General features: G+C 40.0%; 1 protein-coding gene across 2 annotated transcripts in view; it reads left to right on the forward strand.

Moving 5' to 3' along the window:
- The first annotated feature begins 991 nt into the window (after positions 1-991).
- LOC131049512 (uncharacterized) overlaps positions 992-21494 on the forward strand; it is a 46367-nt gene continuing 25864 nt past the window's right edge. For both annotated transcript variants that reach the window (XR_009106747.2, XM_057983581.2), the window contains exon 1: positions 992-1812. Coding sequence is in view for 1 of the 2 variants with exons in the window: in XM_057983581.2 (XP_057839564.2) it covers positions 1015-1812 (798 nt within the window). In the remaining variant the exon portion in view is untranslated. The remainder of the gene's footprint in view (positions 1813-21494) is intronic.

Genomic DNA, 21494 nt, shown 5'->3' on the forward strand with positions numbered 1-21494 from the left:
CACTCCCATTCTCCTCTTTGCCTCCACCATAGCAAGACTTATGGACATGTGAACAACCTCCTTATGCCTCACATCTGTCCTTCATTCTTCTAGAGAAAACTACATTCAACTGTTCCCCATTTTGTTACACATAAAATCTACGCCCAAAGACTAAATTTATAGAATGACAAGAGCTTCAAAACAATCAATAAATGTTCCCAAAGAAGACTCTTCATTACTCATGACCACAACCCTTAGAATGCCTCCATGGAAATAAAAAATACATCGATTTAGCTTCCAATACGTTCCCTCCAATATGGACACCTATACTTGCAAGATAAACATTACATTAATTGTAATAAATGATCGAAAACTAAGAGACACATGTTGCCTCTTCCATACCCCCACTTGCAGAAGCCCATAGGTCACTCTTTTTCCACTTTCTCAAGTCATTAAATATCTTATTTTAGACACCCATAACTAGAGAAAATAATATTAAATATTTGTGTTCACAACCCACTTTTATTGCTGCTAGTGTAACTTATCACCACTTTTTATTGCTCTAGTGTAACTTATTATAGATAATGGTGAGAATTAAATATTACAAATTATTTTCCTAATACATTTTAAGTGCCTTAGGACACTTTCCAAGGATGTTGGAACCATGCCATAAGATTTACAAAGTAGATAGCACCTTACTCCTAATAGAAACATTGATACATAAAATACATTTGAAAAAACTATACAATAATCATTTACCAAAAGTTAAAAAATCATTTGAATCACTTCAATAATAATATCTCTCCATATCTTCTACATATATTTTTCTAAATATAAATACACTAATATAATAAATATTGTCACTTTTAAATAAAACAATATAATTAAATTAAACATTTCTTTTTGATATATGATATTTCCAATTGAAAAATTAACCTTCATATTGCAATTCTATAAACTCCGTAATCACCTTAACTAGGTAAATATATGTTTAAACGTCCTTAAATACAACTTCATAAGAGAGGAAGAAAGAGGATGGTTTGCATGGCATCATTCTTCAAGCACATGACCATACCCGAAATTGGGTTGTGCCTGAATTTATATTTACGTCCGAGAATCCACGAGAGCAGGCACATTCATCGCTCGTATAGGAGATTTTCGAGTCCATCAGCTAAAACATTTCTTCCTTTATCAAAAGCCCAAGCCGGCCTAACTCTGGGCTGGAATCAGGAAAAGTCGATTAAACTGCAAGTTCCCTTGTTCGAAAGAAAACCCATCTTCTCTACAAACTTACATGACCTCATAGAGTGGAGAAAATGGGCTCAAGAATTGGCAAACTCAGTTGGGTCAAGATTTCTAGAAACAGATGGGGGCCCTGAGTCGAAAGACTTATTGAGGGAGATTGAATGGCTTTTGGAAGATACAGTAGATGGGTACTCTACGCATTCAGCAATGCATGAATTACCTGCTGATTTGGCTCTGAGAACAAGCATTGAAGACTTGTATGTATTGTGGAGGGAAAGAGTTGAGAAGAGGCGGCCATTCCAGTACATTGTGGGATGTGCACATTGGAGAGACTTGGTGTTGGCTGTGCAAGAGGGTGTGTTGATTCCAAGGCCCGAGACAGAGCAACTAATAGATATTGCTCAGAATGTGATGTTGAGAGATGGGACATTGGCTAAGGGGGTGTGGGCTGATTTGGGGACTGGGAGTGGGGCACTTGCCATTGGGCTCAGTCTGTTATTGGAGGCACAAGGGAGAGTTGTTGCAGTTGATCTGAGTCATGTTGCTGTATCAGTTGCTAGGTACAATGTGGAGAGATATGGCTTGCAGGTATGTTTTGGGTTGCCATTCTTCTTTCCGTTTTCTTTTCTAAATTGCTTTTACGAAATAGAATTCAGGAGGATAGTTTTGAGACATGGACTTGCAATTCATCTTTGGCTGGAACTTTGCAGGCTTATTTTTGGTTTTGTCTCGGCATATCTATTTTGGGCTCGCGATAGGAAAACCTTAGGAGAATTCAACAAACTTAAATTTTGGCTTATTTCACAAAGATAAATTATAAAATTTGAGTATTGAGTTACAATCTTGACTGTAAATTGAGAAACATTTTAACAAACATTTCGCATTTAAACTCATTGCGACATTTTGAACAGATATTGTGGGAAATTTCCTTTTCGCTTAAAGTCGAAACCAACGTATAGATATTTTCAGTCAAATTTTATCAAGGATTCCACAAGAAAAAATTAACAACTTTGTCTTTCTGCACATATGTTTAAGAGATTTCCAATTCCATAGGCAAACAAGATGCAAATATCTTTTCGAGGAAGAATAAGTATGAAATTAATGAAATACAAAAAATTAGAGGCGAAAAATCATAAGATCTTAGAAAGAAGAATGGAAGGGAGAAACCCTACCTTCAAAACCTCTGGATCAAATTCTCTCAGAATGCTAGAGTAATGACTGCTATATTTAAACGAGTCATTTGCCACATTGTCACAGTATCACATACAGACATTCTCTACTCAAGCAAAGCATTGATCACTTAGAGAGGTTGAGGCTTGAGCAAATGATGGCTTTAAACGAGGGAAGAATATTTTTCGGGTTTTTAGTGTGTGTTAAAGTGCTTCTCTGACATGAAACTTGAGAATCTTTGCTGGTCATGACTCACAATTCCTTCGAAACTTGTGAGACTTGGTTATTAAGCTGAGTCAAGGTTGAAACAATCATCATCTCTTACTCTACCTGTCTAGCAGAGATTCATTGTCTTGTCACTATGCATTGATGTGATTCCCTTGCCAAAGAGGGAGGTTTGGCTTTTGTTAAAACATCCATATTTGATGATGACCTTTAGATCAAATTGGTCTTTAGGATCTTTCCAGGTGTATCTGTAAGATTTGGTTGAATAGCCTACCCAAGATGTGAATGAATGAAAGAAAACAAATAGAGAAATCAGGAATGAGCAAGAATAAACTGTACTCTACTTAATAGAATGCAAAGCTTACAATGAGCTTGAGAATTAAGATTACAAAGGGAACCCCTTCGTTATATAGGTCAAGGGAAGAGATACGATATCATAAGATTATGATAAGTGTTTTAATCTTATGATATGAGACATAAAGTGAATAAGCACTGTAAGATTGTGACAAGTGTCTTAATTTTATGATATGAGACAAAGTGATAATATCTCATATGACCCTAAGTAATCTTAAGTAATAAGATGTGAAAAGGACTTAAGTGGATAACTAGTTGAACTAGTTAGATAAAGTACCCTATTCATACTAACACCCCCCTTAAGTGCAACTCAGGGGAGATGTAAATGAAGATGGGTCCTAGTTGTAATGCTTAATGAGGTACCCATGTACAGAAGATCCCCTCAACAATAAACGAAGGAGAAAATCCAGTGGGAAAAAAACTCCCTCCCAAGAGAGGAAGAATGAAGAAGGTCTAAGTAACCCCCACCACCACCATCACCCCCCCTGTTGATAGATATTTCTTGTAGCCCTAAGAGTGATCGTAGATGAACATATATACTCTTAAAAAGGGGTTTGGTGAATATATCTGCAACCTGATCTATTTTAGAATAGTAGTGCAAATCAATGACCTGCTCTTGAATTAGTTCTTGAAGAAAATGCATATGGATCTTAATGTGTTTTGTCCACTGATGATGGACTATGTTCTTTGAGATTTGGGTGGCACTTTGGTTGTCACAATAGATGATTGATGGCTTCTGAAAAGTGATGCCAAGTTCAATGAGGATATTTTGAATCCAAATAGCCTTAGTGGCGGCATTCACAGCTCCTCGATACTCAGCCTCAGTCAAAGAGAGAGCAATGGCTTGTTGCTTCTTGCTTTGCCAACAAATGAGATTGGAACCAAAGTGAAAACTGTAGCTAGATGTAGACTTGTAATCATCAAGATCACCAACCTAATTAGAATGTGTGTATCCAATCAAGTTTGAACTTGTGTCTACTGCATAGTGAATTCCATAATTGTGAGTGCCTTGGATATAGTGTAGTATACATTTGACAGCTTTCTAATGAAGCTCATGAAGCGTGAAACAATTCCAACTGCAAAAGAGATGTCAAGGCAAGTATGAGTCAAGTAGATGAGGCTACCAACAAGTTGACGATACAAAGTGGCATCAAACAATGGTGTGGAACACTTCGCTTAGAGCTTGATTCTTGATAGAAAGGGATTAGGTGCAAGCTTACAATCAATTATATGAAAACAAGCCAAGAGATCAAGAACATACTTGGATTGTGCAAGAGGGATCCCAAAAGAAGTTTGAGCGATCTCGATCCCAAGGAAATAGTGGAATAGACCTGTTGACGTGTTTTTTATGACTATGTTGAACACATAATAAAGTTGCCTAATGGTCACTTCACTCTCTCTTGTTCAAAGTGCGATTGCATGCTAAGATTGCAAGAAGTTCAAACAATCGACTCCAAGGTTCCTTTATGCTACAGATGTGACTCAGTTGGCTGATGTGATTGCTGGTAATCAAAGGGGCCTTACGTTTGCATCATTCTTTCACTTCTTTGTTGTGGCTGGAACTCCATCATCGGATATAGCGAATCTGTGATGCTTCTGCTTCGAACGAACTAAAATGAACTGAAAGTAAAAGGGAAAGAGTTTAGAAGGATCTAAATCTACTCCTAAAGGCAGTGATAACAATGAATAGTGCTTTGGTGGACAAATTCCAAATAAACCAAGCTCTGCTTCGCCAAGATCAACCACAACTCTGCAAGAACCAGTACAATCTTCTGGGGATGCTATAGGATTTTCAAATCGAGAAAGTACATTTGAATACCCAAAAATGGTGCAATCCAAACGACCATCCACAATCGAACTTGGCACAAATTTAGGGGGTTCAGGCTAACTTTACACTGCAACTTACAATCAGCAAGATGCAAAAAGTATGAACCATGGAAATTCATCAAACACCATTACATTCTCCATTGATAACAGAGCACTATACTACTTCTACTCTAAGTGAGGAAAGTGAAACCATACAAGCTTTGAAAAAATAATTTAAGTGGACACCATCAGAGAACAATGTTTCACTGTTATTATCTCAAAACTTATCGCAACAATTTCATACAAAGCTCCCTCCTTTTACAAATGAGGGGGGTCACCCCTTTATATAGGCTTCAAGCCCTGGCTACATGCAAAACCCTAATTAGGGTTTTCCCAAAAGATTCTCAACTCAAGATGCAACAAGGTGGGAATCAGCAATAAATACCCCATAAAGCCCATATACAATTAATTACAATCCTGCCGAAAATGGCACCCATAAAGCATTAATTAACCATTACATTTAAAAAGTGCCCACTATGCAATGAATGTACCCTCATGCAAAAATCGCCCATGATGCCATAAATGCACCGTCATCTCCTCAACGTGACGGCTGCATGTAGAAGGAATCTGTCATAAATTCAACATGCAATGATTGGGTTGCCATTTGGTCAAATATTTTGGTAATGAATGCGCCACTCTACTGCCACATGTTCAATAGATCCTCGCCATGCAAGTGGACCCCGCCGTCGTATATCTGCTCCTGCACATCAAGAATTGTTGGAGAGAGAAAATTTGATTCAAGAAGAATTTTTGTAGTCTCTTCAACTTTCCTTGCTTGGAGAAGGGTTTCCATCAATTTTCACCATCTCCTATTTTTTAGGAATTTTGCACAAATTAGGGTTTCAAGTCCAGGAGGAAGAGAATTCTCCTACGAATCCAAATCTGTAAATTTTTTGAAATTTGGGTGTGATTTGATGCCCGAGAATGGATTTTTCAAATTTTTTCCTTGGGGGGAAATTTCTTGTTCAGTTTATCCCTGATTCCTTCCTTGCCTTAGAAATTTTATCTTCAATTCATCCTTGGGTGTGATTTCATGTTGTGAAGGAATTCTCCTTTGGAAAGAAATTTGTTCCTTACCCCTGAGGAAGGAAGTTCTTCATACCTTAGCCAAATTTTCACCTTTTCCAAGAATTCTGTCATGAAGGAAGGAATTTCCAACACTTAGCCAAATTCTCACCTTTTCCAAGAATTTTGTTGTGAAGAAAGGAATTTCCATCACTTAGTCAATTTTTTCACTTTCTTGGAATTTCTTCTTCTTGGGTGCAATTCTTCCCTGAGGAAGGAATTTTTGTGCTCTTTGAATTCATCATATTTGTAGGGAGCTTTTCGACCAATTTTCACATCTCCTATTTTTTAGGAAATTTCCTAAAATTTAGGACCCGAGTCTAGGAGAGAGAGAATTCTCCCACGAGTCCAAATCTGGAAAAATTTCCGGATTCTGATAAGATTTGGTGTCTAAAATGGAAATTTCAAAAAATTTCATGAGGGGATTTTTGCTTTTCCATTCCTCCTTGACCCTTGGATTTTCCATACCTTAGCAGATTTTTTGAATTTTCAATCCTAGGCGTGGATTTTTCACTGGAGAGGGAATTTCATCAATTTTGTGAATTCTCCATGACTTCTTGATTTTGGCGCCCAGCTGGAGAGTAGGGCAGAATTTTGCATTGGTGGAGGATTCAGTGAATCTGTGAATCCTCCATGCCTCCTTGATTTTGGCGCCTAGCTGGAGAGTAGGGCGGAATTTTCCACTGGTGGAGGATTCAGTGAATTTGTGAATCCTCCATGCCCCCTTGATTTTGGCGCATGTCCTTCATCTTGGGCCGAATTTTGCATTGGTGGAGGATTCAGTGAATTTGTGAATCCTCCATGCCCCCTTGATTTTGGCGCCTATCCTTCATCTTGGGCGGAATTTTGCATTGGTGGAGGATTCAATGAATTTGTGAATCCTCCATGCCTTCTTCATTTTGGCGTCTGTCCTTGGCCTGGGGCGGAATTTTGCATTGGTGGAGGATTCAATGAATTTGTGAATCCTCCATGCCTTCTTCATTTTGACACCTGTCCTTGGCCTGGGGCGGAATTTTGCATTGGTGGAGGATTCAATGAATTTGTGAATCCTCCATGTCTTCTTCATTTTGATGGATTTTGAGCCCCTTCTGGATCAGGCTACCATATAAGAATTTGGGATGATTTTTCCAGACAAAGAAAATTCCCGAGCTTTCCATTTTAGGAGTGGGCTTCTAGCACTCAACCATCTTTTGGCTTTCTTTGTCTGCTTTTTGACTTTCTGGAATTAGAAATAGTTGCAAATGCTTGATCTTTGTCACCTTGCCCAAATGGTCCCGTCAGAAAAAACTTTCCAAAAATAGAAACCTTTAAAGTGTCAGCGTTAGACCCCTAGACAGGACACAGGAATGACTTACTATAAATAGAAACTTACTAAAAATAGTAAGTTTGATTTTTGGCAAAATGACAACATTCCGGGACTCAGTAAAATCCCTAAAAATTAGGAACTTTCTAAAAGTAGAAAGTTGCTCCATTTTGGCTCAAAGTTTACTGGGAGATTCCTTGAAGGGTCTTGATTCCAGTCATATGTTCAGCTTTTCCAAAACCCTAACAAAAACCCCTAAAATCTAGGACAAAAGGTAGAAACCCTAAAAAAAGGACAAAATAGGCCCTAGACTTCACCAAACTCGCCCAAACGAAAAGTAGACTTGAACAATATGATCCTCAAACACTTGCAAAGCAGAGAGACTGACAAGATTGTTGCGAAAAGACCCAAAAAACAAAGCCAAAAGACCGGAAGGGCCTAAAAAGTAGGGGGTCTCCATTTGCAATGGGGCGATGTGTTAAAACGTCACAACAAGACCCAAGTTGGTCATGGCAAACCGATCATGCAAAGCAGTTTTGACACATGCCATGATGGATGAAGTGCTCCTAGTGACAATCAAGTCATCAACATATAGAGCCAAGAATAGAAGAGCATCCTCTTGTTGTAAGATGTAGACATCTAGATTTGAGTGGCATCTAGAGAACCCAACAAAGAGGGGTTCATCTTGGCATACCAAGCTCTTGGGGCTTGTTTGAGATCATAGAGAGACTTTCTCAATTGACAAACCATTGAAGAATTTTGAGTGGATCCTTGTGTTTGCTCCATGTAAATCTCCTCATGTAGATCTCATGAAGAAATGTACTCTTCACATCCATTTGAAAGTATCAAGTGAATAGAGTTCATCTTGGTGACGGGGGCAAAGGTCTTAGTGTAGTCAATATTGGGAACTTGGGAGAAACCTTTGGACACAAGTTGTGTTTTATACTTGTCAACTTATCGATCTGTTGCAAATTTGGTTTAATAGATCCACTTACATCAAACTAGTTTCCTTCCTTTAGGAAATGGAACAAGATCCCATGTTTTGTTCCAAATCAAAGAATTGTACTCTTCCTCCATTGCTGAATTCCACTTAGCAAGACTAGATGCTTCATGAAATAATTGTGGATCTAAAGTTGTGGCAATGTAGGAATGTGGAATATCCTAGTGTTGTAACTGAGTTCTCTGAGTATCAGAAGGATCCCCAACAAGAGTTCTTGCGGACTCAAATGTTTGATGAGCCCAACGAGGACGAGGAGGGGATGGAGGAGAATCTGAACTTTGCAAAGAAGCATATGAAACTTCATGATCAACTCTGTGAGTAGAGGAAGCTTGAGGAAAATCTTCTTGGTCACTGTCATCTAAATCCATATCGGAGGAAGGAAGATGAGAGGATGAGTGAGGATAACTTTCCTCAAAATGCACATTACGTTCAGTGAATAGCTCATGTATTGTAGATCCATTAGTGGATATCCTTTGACACCATCAAGGTAATCAACAAAGATACAAGGCTGACTCTGAGGTTCTAAGGCCTTGCGCTTTTTTAAAGGAATGTGTGCCCATGTTGGGGAGCCAAAAAATCTGAGGTGCCACACAACAGGTTTTCTGCCATGCCAAGCTTCGAAGTGAGTGATGCCTTTTAGTGCCTTATGTGGAACTCTATTTTGGATGTAAGCAGCACGATTGATAGCTTTAGCCCAATAGGCAGGTGCAAGGAAGCGTGCATGGTTCATACAGCTAGCCATTTCTTTCAGGATTCTATTTTTCCTTTCAGCAGCACCATTTTGTTGTGGTGTGTAGGCGGCGGTATGTTGAAGATCAATCCCTTCAAGAGTACACAATTTTTCAAAGTGATGGTTCACATATTCTTTGCCATTATATTTTGACATACTTTCCAAATTGCTTATCAACATGAGCTTTAAACTCTTTAAATCTATCAGATTTATCCTTTGTGTCGAAGAAAGTAGACCCATGCATATTTGGAATACTCATCAATGAAGGTGAGCAACTAGCAAGCCTTGCTAAAAGACAATGATAGAAAAGGAGCCACCAAGTCACCGTGAACAAACTCAAGAACTTCAGAAGCTCTTCAAGCTTTCCCTTCTTCAAATTTGTCCTCAGGATGCTTTCCTAAGGCCCAACCTCAAGCACCATCAGAAACACTGATCTGAGGAAGACTTGTGACCATTTCTTGCTTGTTGGATGTTGAAGATAGCAATAGTTGAGATGGCCAAACTGCTCATGCTATAGTTTGCTCATTGAATCTAAATAGGTGAGCAAAGCAATAGATTGTGAATCAAGTACAAAATGAGAGAAAGCATACAGACAAGAATTATGATCAGCCTTACCAATTGCAAGGAGTGCATTATCTTCAAGATTCCTGATACTCATTGGATCTGAAGTGAATTCCACTTTTCTACAATTTTGGGTGATTTGGTAGATGGAGAAAAGGTTGGCTGACAAATCAAGGCCATAGAGGACATCATCAAATGTACTAGTGCCAGCATCAAATTATCCCTTCCCAATTACATTCACCGAAGAATCATCTCCAATGAGATTGTGGGGTAGAGGACAAGGTTCCAACAAAGGAAATTGTTCGTTGATAGAACCCATATGAGGTGATGCACTTGAGTCAAGAATCCATTGTTGTGAAGAATTTTCAATAGTAATGAGTGCAGCTGCTTTCCCTTTACCTGATTTGGAAGGAGTAGAGGATTGCTGAGAAGAAGGCAAGTTAATATTGTTCTTTTTGAGAAGATTGTTCAACTCATCAATCTGCTTCTTGTGACAAGAATTAATAGTGTTGCAAGTGTACCTCCTGGATGCTCTCCTCCTTGGTGTTCATGCTCAATCTTTTCTACATGTTTATTGGACTTAAGCTCATCATTCGCTGTATACTCATCAGATGCTACCTCTATGTAATGTATTTTTCCTTTTTGCAAGCATCTATGTCCTAGTTGCCATGGATCTCTGCATTTGAAATATAGCTTTTTCCTTTGAAGTTCATTCTTAGACACCTCTGTTTGATTTGGCTTAGGAGATGATACCTTGAGAGGTGGCGTGTTCTTCTGAAAATTTCTTTTTGGCACAATAGGAGGTACGTTCTTGCTATAGAATCTGTCCTTAGTCACTGAATCCTCCAAATTTAGGGCTCTCCCGATGGCTTCTTGTAATGAACTTGGATCAAATGTCCTTACTAAACCTTGGAGGGGAGGCCTTCAATAAAAAGGACTATGAGTCTTCTTCCTGTCACGTCTGGAATCATCACTGCAGGCCTTTGAAATTCTGCTACATAGTCTTCTATCTTACCCTCTTTCTTCAGTTGTGCTATCTCCTTAGAGAGAATTTCTGGATCCCTTCTATTGAATCCTTTTGTCAATCTTTGGCTGAAGTCCTCCAAAGTGGTGATTGAGTCATGCCCTTGGATTACCATACCACGATACCACCATTCATGAGCCACTCCTTCAAGATGCAAGGTGGCAAATTTGATAGCCTCTTCTTCAAACTTGGGATTCAATGAGAAATATGTGTCCAATTTCTACAACCAAGCCCTTACTGAGGAGCTAACGAGTCCATTAAAAGTTGGAATGGTGATCTTTCCTAAACAGTGTTGAATATCCTTCCTCTCTTCATGCTTTCTCCTCCTATGCCCACTCCTTGTCTTCATCTCATAAAACTCTGTGAAAGTCATATCCTTGCGTATGGCAGCCCTTAAGGTTTAGTATTCATCATGTACCCTTGTCATTTCATCCTCCTGTTTAGGTGGTTCCTCCTCTCTGCTTGCTGCTCCTTTTTCCAAAAATTTGGCCCTGAAATTTTTTGTATTGGCTGAGGCCTTCTCACCACTAGAGCTGCTCCTTTCTGCTCCATTTCGGATAGGTCTACTAGCACTCAATTTCTGGTTCAAACCCCTTAGAAGTTGGACCATTTCCACCATGAATCTCTCATGCTAGTCTATAATTCTTTGGTCTCCTTGATGAATTCCTGAGCATTGTCATCTCTTTGTTACCCATGGTAGCCTCCTTCTCTCTCTGCTGATATCTCTTATCTCTGTCGCTCATGAATCAAACATAAGTTGGCAAGATGCCAAGCTCTGATACCACTGTAAAGATCTCGAGTTCTGAAGATTATGATCTTTAGTTCTATTTGATACTGTTACTGTCCAAACTGATTACAAACTGTAAACTCTGAAATAAAAGGTTCTCAATGATGATAACAACAGATTATTTAGAGACCAGACAACAAACATTTTCAATTTCAGAACATCTTCAACATAGTGCTCATTAAAACAACTATTCTAGTAATCTGTTTAGGCACATTAATCGGATCATACAAATGAGTTATCTCGGGAAGCTGATGTATTACATAGACCTGATATATATACAGCCCGTGGACAACAGTGAATGACTAGTGAATAAATTGACGCTAGGGCGCCTTAAAGTGGCGTCGCTCCTTGCCTTGCCTTTGATGCGATCAGTTTTGGAATGGATTGCTATGCATGACCTCAAATCCCACAATCTCAGATATTCTTTAATGACTCCAACCCTTGATGATTGATGAGCCCTACTACTTGTGAATCGCGATTTCGCCCCTTTGGATGCGCACACTTCCTTCAAAGCTTCCTCAAACTTGCAATAAAGGATAATGTCAATGTCCTCGGTCAGCATTGGATAACTGCAATAGAAGGTAGGAGTTTCGTCCTACCACCAAAGAGTCTTTGAGGTTTTCATCCCAGGAGACTTGTGGCTTGAATGTGTTTTGTAAAATTCCATTTATGCTGAAAATGAACTCTACTCAATATATACGCGATAGGCAAACAATTCAGCTAACATGAGAATTAAAAATTCAGGAAAATGTGGCCTCAAGAGGCAGAATTATTATCAGTATTTTTTTTTGGATTGGTAATGAGCCCTTTTTAAGGTGCCGAACACTATTGCTATTCAAATCCGCGAGCACACTAGGCCAGCAAGGATTTGAATCTTGGTGGCGGTTTCACCAAGCAAGTGTTTTAACCGCTGTACTACATGGGTCGCCCCAAAAGAGACAGAATTATTGAATATAATTAATAATTAGGGCCCCTGCCTTACTTTCTTTCATATTGAGCTCACAGAGGATGAACTCCTCCCCATACCATCAACCCATTCATCAGAGAGGAGAAATGACTTGAACCAGCGAGTGGGGGGCGGGGAGCATTCTCCACATCCATACCATGGGATGAAAGAATTCATAGCAACACCCCACGTCTGCCTAACCACACCCACCCCACCCAAACAACCTAAATACATAACATTGCCACTGTCGAATCCTCCTAATTTCCAAATGTGCTTGAGAATAATAATACTATTAATCACTAAATAGTGTTTAAAAACACTTTATTTCATGCTTCAAAAGGACTGCTCATTTGGGACATGACATTACTTCTCACATTGTGAGCCTTTTAGCTTCAAGAAATGATGGCAAAATGAATTTCTAAAATGGTGCATGCATTGTGTAGGCATGTAAGACAATTTTTTTGTGGACATTGTGAGCAGTACTCCTTATTTTACCAATATTTATTGTGTTTTTAAGTTGACAATATTGCAAATCTATTTTTTACTTCGACTTTGCTAGGATTTATTGGCTTTGTTGTGTGTATGTCATACCCGAAGTTTTTGGAGCATCCTTTTAGCACTTGTTTGCATTTACTTTGGTCTTATTGCATCTGCTAGGCGGGGCCTTTTATCGCCTCTTTAAATGGCCTATGCTTTTCATTGCCCCGCAACTGTTGCTGCTAGAGTTGAAAGCTTAGTGGCAATACCTCATGGCTCCTAGGCCCAAATGACTTGAGAATTCGTCCTAAAGGCGTTTCATGAGATAAGTCTCCTAAACCACCTCCTAATATTGTTCTTCCATTTCCAAAGTTTTATGAAGCCTACAAATGGCTTGAGAACTTCACTCTTGTGGGATATTTTTTTGGAAGGCTCCCCCCTGAAAGTTTGCTCTTGACTAGGTTACCAAACCCTGGACTCTACATGGGATTCCATTTGCTGCCATACAAAACATTTCAAAGGTTTTTTTTCATTTTTGTTTTGTTGAAGCCAATCATGCCTAGCCTATTCTCATTTGATGCCGGTGGCTTGTTCGTTCCTCTTTGCTCATGTTTAAACCTTGGACCCTTGATTTTTTAGTTGTTGATGAAAAGTCTCTTTGTGTCTTGATGTGGGTTGAATTCTTAGGTTTACCTTTGCATTTCTAGAATTTTCTTATCCAAACAGTTTCTTCAGTGGGTTTTGTTGGTTGTGTAAAACTTGAGAAGTTATATTTGCTCATCCTAACCATCAATTTTGTGTTGAGGTTAACCTTTTAAAGGACCTCAAAGAAAATGTGGATGTTCAAATCGATAGGACTTGTTACTCCTAAAGAATTCAATATATCAACCTTCTGAACACTTTTTATTGGTGCCAAGCCTCCGATCATAAGATATGGGACTATCTATTGGTCTTATAGCTCTCCAAACTCACTCCTTAACACCTTGTGGGTTCACTGCCTTCTTCAAAAGAAGAGGCTGGCTAGTCTACTATGGTTAACCGCAAAGCCAAGAATGCTAGCACTTTCAAACTCGCCCCCAAATCTTTTGGGCAAGGAGATTTAGTTCTATGGGTTTCAAAGCTAGTTGACACATCTGCATCAGCCATGGTGACAATCTCTACTTCCCAATTTGGTTTGGTTTCTTCACAACCCCAAGCTGCTCCAGTTTGACATACTTCTCCACTAGTGGTGGGCCAAAGGAGACCTTGTAACCCGTTAGGGTGTTTGGAGGAGGCTGAGTTTGTGCTGCAACACAGGCAACTAGGCTAGCTTAATGTTCAAATTGGTAGCTATGTTGCTCTTGACACTAGGGATCAAAACGATTATTCTACCCTTGACGGCTATGTTACTGGATTTGCTTGTTTTGGTCCACACACTCGAACCGGGTTCGCTCAGGTTCGGGTTTGTGTGGGGTTCACCTTGGGCATTTACCCAGACATTTGGGTTTGCCAAGTACGAACCCAAGTATGTACCTGGCCGTATCCAAAGGCGCTGGGCACCAAAACATAACAAAAATAGACATTTTTGACCATTTTTTGCATCCAAAAACCCTAAAAACTCCCCTTCTATCGTTGGGTTTTCATCATGTATTTATCAATGATGAAGTAGTATACTATTAAATGTATTTAGTTTTATAATTCTTAATATTTCTTTAAATAATTACATATAATATGCATACATACATACATAATGTATTTAGATTTATAATTCTGAATATATGTACGGATGAACTTGATCCACGAACCCAAAGGGCAAATTTTTTTTACCCGAACCCACAAACCGGGTTCGTGTACTTGAACTCGAGCTCGAACCCGGACTGGTAACATAGCTTGATGGGGTTGGATAACAAGGAAATGCCTCTTGATTGTTAAATGAATTGTGTCTTGTGGAATGTGTGGGGTCTCATAGATCTCCCTCAGAATTACTTTGTTTGAAATGTCCGTGTTCAATTTCTTGAATTAGACATCCTTTGCCTTCAAGAGCTCAAAGGGTTTGGTCTTTTGCTTTCTTTTGCATGTCATATCATCTAGCCTTCCGGTTTTTCTCTTTGTTCCAACCACAATGCTAGCTGTGGTAGAGTTGTCACTTTTCTCTCGCCTACGTGGCACTAGATTTTGGTTGATCATGGTTGTGACCCCACTAATTGAATGGTTTGGGCTCTTTTCTATATGAATAATCATTCCTTTGGAGTGACTAGTTTTTGTGCTTCCAATGATATTGTTGAAAGATCTACCCTTTGGTGATGGATAGTTGATTCAATGTCGGCTGCCACTTGGGTCTTGTGCAGGGATTTCAATATGGTTGCACTGGCCCATGATAAAAGCAGAACCTTGTCCATGCATTGAACAATTGGTGAAAGAGAAGCTTGATTTTATATGCGCAATAATTCGGGCCTTTTTAGCCCCATTTCCAATTGTCATCTTGGTCAATCATCGTGGTACATGTGGACCAACTTGTGGTCTTGGTTCGGCAAAGTTTTAAAGCTGCTTGATTGTGCCATGATTTTGATGCAATCATTCTTCACCTTTGCCAACTATTATGCCTTGCCTCTTGAGCCGTTGTTGGAAGTCGTCTTTTTTGACCACTTTCCTATATGGTTTTGCATTGTATGGCAAGTTGCGGCTCCTAAAGTTATGAAGAGTTAATTCTTTCTTAACATGTGAAATATCCCAGACCAATTTTTTCAATTTTTCAATTACAAAGAGTAATGCAACACACATCCGTTAGGGTTAGCACTTAAACCAAAACAATGCAGAAAACAACTCTAACCAAGAATGTACACCAGGATCCCGGGTTGGGCAAGTCGTGAGCATATGGTCAGAGGGTCTTAAAGCATTCTAAAAGTAACTCTAACCAAGAATGTGCCCAAGATGGACTAACATATGGTCAGAGGATCTTGGTGCATGCTGAAAGCAACTCTAACCAAGAATGTGCCCAAGATGGACTAACATATGGTCAGAGGATCTTTACAATTACAACTGCTGAAAGGAAAACTCGACACCAAGCATGTGCTTTCAAACCCAGGGTGGGAATGGAGCTACCATATGGCGGAGATGCTAAGAACTTAGAAATGGAATTAAATGTAAATAACAAGCATGAAATGAAAATGAGAAGAAATGCTGCCAGTACTACTGTTCAGCTTACAATATGATAGTAAATGCTTGCCAAGATCATAGGATTAAGACTATACAATGCTGTAACAATATAGAAGGCTCTCCCGGGCTTAACAAAAATGATAAGTCCAAGAAATTCTACTCAAGGATCAATCTTAATATTCTGATTTATGACAGACCAGCACGTGAAATGCTTAATCAGCAACACATGGAATCACTAAAATGCTCATTACTCTCTCAATACTAGTCCGAATGACCCAAAACCAAAAGCAATGGCTTCCTATGAAGGAGGCTACCCAACCAATACCACGAAACTAGACATTAACCCAACAGATTATTTATCACGAACCCCAGGGCAATTCCCAGTAGTGACGCCAGGCAAGAATGGCGATTCTTCTCTATAAAATAAAACACTTCATACTAGAATCTGCAAATTTGCACAAAGGAGCGCCCAGCCAAAACAAGAGGAAATATGCAATACCCAGAGTGAATATGTTTTTATTTTGAAATATATGAGTGAAACTACAAATCTGCCCTGCTAACCGCGACTCCCAAAAATGAAATGAAATGCAAATAACTGAACTTCAAGCACAACTCAAGCTACAATGCAATCCCCACTACAAACTCTCACAACTACACTAAATCACCACTAGTTGCTATCTTTCAAGCAAGAAGCAATGCCAAGGCTAGGAGGCATTCATTCCTCGAAGCAACCCCAATACCATTCCAACAGAGTAACATTACAATAGACATAAGGTGTCAAATGAAGGGAAGAGGCCTCCATTTATAAGCTTAACAAGGGATCTCTAGAGGCTTCTAGAAAGTGCGCCCTAATTTCACATTTGAATTTTCCTCCAAGAGATGGCGCCACTTTTAAAATCTTAATTAACCTTTATTTTCATTCACTTCTCTTCATAAAGTTGGCACCCCTTTTCATAAGCAAGATTTTAGACCTTAGGAAATATTAAATCCCTTCCATGATGCGTCCACCCTTGAAGACCACCTTTTAAAACAACTTGAAGTGATGAAGCTAGGCCAAGGGGTCAACTTTAAAATATAACATTAAAGCATAACATTATTTAAATGAAATGAACTTATCTCTCCAAAAACATCCCAAGGCCAAAAGTGACGAAGCCAACTGATCCAATTGAAGAAGAGAACCAACTATGTCGAAATAATCAGGACCACTGCCAGAAATAGAATTTACTAAAAATAGTAAATTCCAAAAAGTGCTTGGAACGCAAAGCCGGACATACCACTGCGAAGCCCTTTGAAAACCCAGAAAGAATCCGCGATCCAAACTCTAATTTACGAGCAACAACAAACTCCAAAATTGGAAACCCTAATTTCACTCATTGAGTAGCCTACGGGTCTTCGAAATAGGCCATCGGTCAACTGAAACATTACGCCTGAGAAGGGGACATTACAGTCCGCACTCCCCAAGATTGCTTGTCCTCAAGCAATTGCAAGTTTGGATGCTGCAAAATCTCCTCATTCTCCCAAGTTGCATCCTCCAAGGGCAAATTCTTCCACCTTACCAAGTATTCCTTGATTGTCCTTCTTCTCAAAGAACGCTCTCTGGAATCAATAATCTCCTCCGGAATCAAAATCAACTGCCCTTCTTCGTCCAAAGGTGGTAATTGTGAAGAAGCAATAACATTATGTCCAAGTGCCTTCTTGAGCCGAGACACGTGGAAGACATTGTGCACTTTACTACTCGAAGGTAGCTCCAACTCATAAGCTACTGCTCCAACCTTTCTGATGACTTGGAATGGCCCATAGAAACGAGGCTTGAGCTTCTCAGCTCCACTCTTCTTGAGAGTAGACTGTTTGTATGGCTGTAGTCGAAGATAAACCATATCTCCAACCTCAAAAGAGCGCTCAATGTGTCGTTGATCAGCGTACATCTTCTGCTGATTCTGAGCAATCTGCAAGTTGTTCTTCAAAGATTTCAAGATGTCTTGACTTTGCTGCAACAAATCCCTAGCTTGAGGGGCTTTGCTATCACCAAACACCAAATCAGCAAAGCTAGGAGCCTCATAACCATAGAGAGCCATGAAGGGAGACATCCTTATTGACATGTGAAAGGAAGAATTGTAACAATACTCGCCTATGTGGAGCCATTTCACCCATGATCTTTGCTGCTCCGAAACATAGTTTCTCAGATAGCCTTCCAACCACTTGTTCACTATCTCTGTTTGTCGATCGGTTTGGGGGTGATAACTAGTGCTTGGAGTAAGCACCGTACCACTCATCCTGAAGACTTCTTGCCAAAAGGTGCTTAGGAACTTGCTGTCCCTATCACTCACAATGTTTTTCAGCAACCCATGCAATCTAAACACGTCATGAAAAAACAAATTTGCAACTTGAGCTGCTGAAAAAGAGCTCGTGATGGCAAAGAAGTGAGCAAACTTTGTCAATCTGTCCACTACAACATAGATACAATCTTTGCCTTGGGCCTTTGGCAACCCAGTGATGAAGTCCATTGATATGCTTTCCCATTTTTGGTTGGGAATGGGAAGAGGTTGCAGCAGACCAGCAGGTAGAGTGTGCTCTTTCTTGTTCATTTGACAAGTAGGACATTCCTGGATGTAGCGTTGAACTTCCCCTTTCAGCCCTTTCCAAGCAAATCTTTCCCGAATCTGCCTATATGTCTTGAAGAAACCCTGATGACCAGCAAGTGGAATGTCATGGAATGTCATCAAAATCTTCTTTCTGAGCTTAGAATCAGCCACCACAAAGATTCTACCCTTGTAGTGTATCAGCCCGTCAACCACCTTGTACCTTTCATCATGAAAAGTACCTTCAATGGTGCTGATTGCCAACTGATTTTTGGCATAATCAGTGAGCAACATGTCCTTCCAATCAGCAGTGAACTCACACAATGAACTCAGATGAGGTCTCCTAGATAGAGCATCAGCCACAATATTGTTTTTCCCTTTGACATACTCAATGTCAAAATCGTAAGCTTGAAGCTTACTCACCCACTTTTGTTGTCTCTCGTTCAAGTCCTTCTGATGCATGAAGTGCTTGAGACTATTGTGATCGGTCTTGACCACAAATTTGCTCCCCACTAAATATTGTCTGAACTTAGCTAATGCATGCATGATTGCAAGCATTTCCTTGTCGTAGATGGAGTAGGTCCTTTCAACACCTCTTAATTTTCTGCTCTCAAACACAATGGGATGCTTGTCTTGCATCAAAACAGCCCCAACACCTTCTCCAGATGCATCACATTGTAGCTCGAAGGGCTTGGAGAAATCTGGAATTGCCAAAACCGGACAAGAGCTCATGATCTTCTTAAACTTATCAAAAGTAGTTTGAGCCTTTTCTGTCCAACAAAAAGCTCCCTTTTTCGTGAGGTCAGTAAGAGGAGCAACGTTCTGTGAATAGCCCTTCACAAATCTTCTGTAAAAACCACAAAGACCCAAGAACCCTTTCAAATGAGTCAAGTTCTCTGGGGGTGGCCAATCAACTATTGCCTTGATCTTTTCGAGATCAACCTTCACTCCATCAGCACTGATTATGTGACCAAGGTAAAGTAGCTCCTTCATTCCAAATTCACATTTGGATTCTTTGGCAAACAGACTTTCTGATTCAAGGATGCTAAGCACTTCCTCTACGTGCTTGAGGTGTTCTTCCCATGTCCTGCTGTAGATCAGAATGTCATCAAAAAAGATTAACACAAAGTTCCTCAACTGCTTCTGAAAGACTTTGTTCATACAAGACTAGAAGGTAGCAGGAGCATTAGTCAACCCAAATGGCATGACTAAAAACTCGAAGTGACCATAGTGACATCTAAATGCTGTCTTCTCAACATCAGACCCTCTCATCCAAATTTGGTAGTAGCCTGACCTCAGATCAATCTTTGAGAAGAACTTGGCTCCATGTAGCTCATCCATCCTTGGAATGGGGTATCGATTTTTGATGGTGCTTTGATTCAAAGCACGATAATCCACACATGCGAATGGTACCATCCTTCTTCTTCACAAGAACAACTGCTGAAGCGAAAGGACTCTTACTTGGACGAATGAAGCCCATCTCCAAGAGTTCCTTAATGTTTTTCTCAATCTCATCCTTTTGCTTCTTAGGGTACCGATATGGAGTTGTGATAACTGGTTTAGCCCCTTCCTTGAGCTCTATGACATGTTTTGAGCCTTGTTCGGGAGGTGGCCTAGGAGGTAAATCAGCAAACACTTTACTCTTCTTGGTGAGTAAGGACTGGATATCAGGAGGGTAGTCCCTCTTTGTTTCAACCGGAATAGCTGGGAGAATCATACATTCCGCAGCCCACTCAACTTGATCATGTCGAATCAACTTTGCCATTCGCTTGAATGACACGATCTGAGGTCCACCGTTAGACATTCCTCTTAACACCACCTTCTTCCCATCGGATTGAAACTTGAGCTCCATGGTTTGCAAATTTAGGGAGATCTCTCCAAGTGAACGCAGCCATTGAATGCCTAGGACGAAATCCGTATCTCCAATGTTGACTACATAGAAGTCATCCTTGACTTTGTAGTTGCCCAATTGCATAGACATATTTGGGATCTTCTTGGTGCAAGAAATGTGAAACCCATCAGCAACCATAACCTTGAAGCCTTCAAAATCTTCTGTTTGCAGCTCTTTCTTTGCCACCACCACTTCATCAATGAAGTTATGTGTTGCTCCAGTATCAATCAAGGCAACTATTCGCTGCCCCTTAATCATCCCTCGAACCTTGAAGGATTCATTTTTTTGAAAGCTCGAAAGTTGAGCCAAGGTACCCCAACTTCCTTTTTCACCTTCAGATTCTTCGGGAACTCTTTCCACTTCGCTGTCATCACAATCTGATTGCTGGTCTGAAGAATTAGAATCGCTTTCTCCAGCTGAATAGTATTCAGTTTGATGAATTTTGACTCCCTTTGGGCAAATATGATCTTGGGACCATTTTTCTCTACACCGGAAACATAACCCCTTTCTTCGGAGTTTGTTAAGTGTCTTTGGATCCAACCTTGTGACATGAGTGTTATGATGTTTGAACTCCTTATTGTGAGGTCCCTTTCCTTTATCCTTTTTGTGAAATAATGGCTTGGATTGAATTTTTGCCTTAGGAGCAGCCCACTCCATATTTCTTGCTTTTTTCATTGCCTCTTGTAAGGAGGGTGGATCGAAAGCTTTAATCCAACCCTTGAGTGGTTCCATAAGCCCTTCACTGAATAGGATCACCAACTGCCTCTCGGTGATTCCCGTGACCATTACTGAAAGCCTTTGAAATTCAGCTATGTAAGCATCGACGGTGCCATGTTGTCTAAGTTGTGCCAATTCTCTGAAATGCACTTCTGGATCCTTTTTCTCGAATCTCTCTGTGAGCCTATTGGTGAACTCATCATAGGTAGTGATCGACCGATGCCCCAAGGTGACTAGACCATGGTACCACCATTCGTGTGCTACCCCATCTAAATGAAGTGTAGCAAACTTGATTGCCTCCTCTTCTGTCATGGGTCTAAGAGCTAGATAGTTGTCTAACTTCTGTATCCAAGCTCTAGCTGAACTACTGTCACTCCCGTCAAAATGTGGAAGCATAACCTTGTTGATTGCTTGATGCAAATCCCTCTGTATTGTTGCTT

This window comes from Cryptomeria japonica, chromosome 11 (genome assembly GCF_030272615.1).
Source record: "Cryptomeria japonica chromosome 11, Sugi_1.0, whole genome shotgun sequence".
Classification (NCBI taxonomy): Eukaryota; Viridiplantae; Streptophyta; class Pinopsida; order Cupressales; family Cupressaceae; genus Cryptomeria; species Cryptomeria japonica.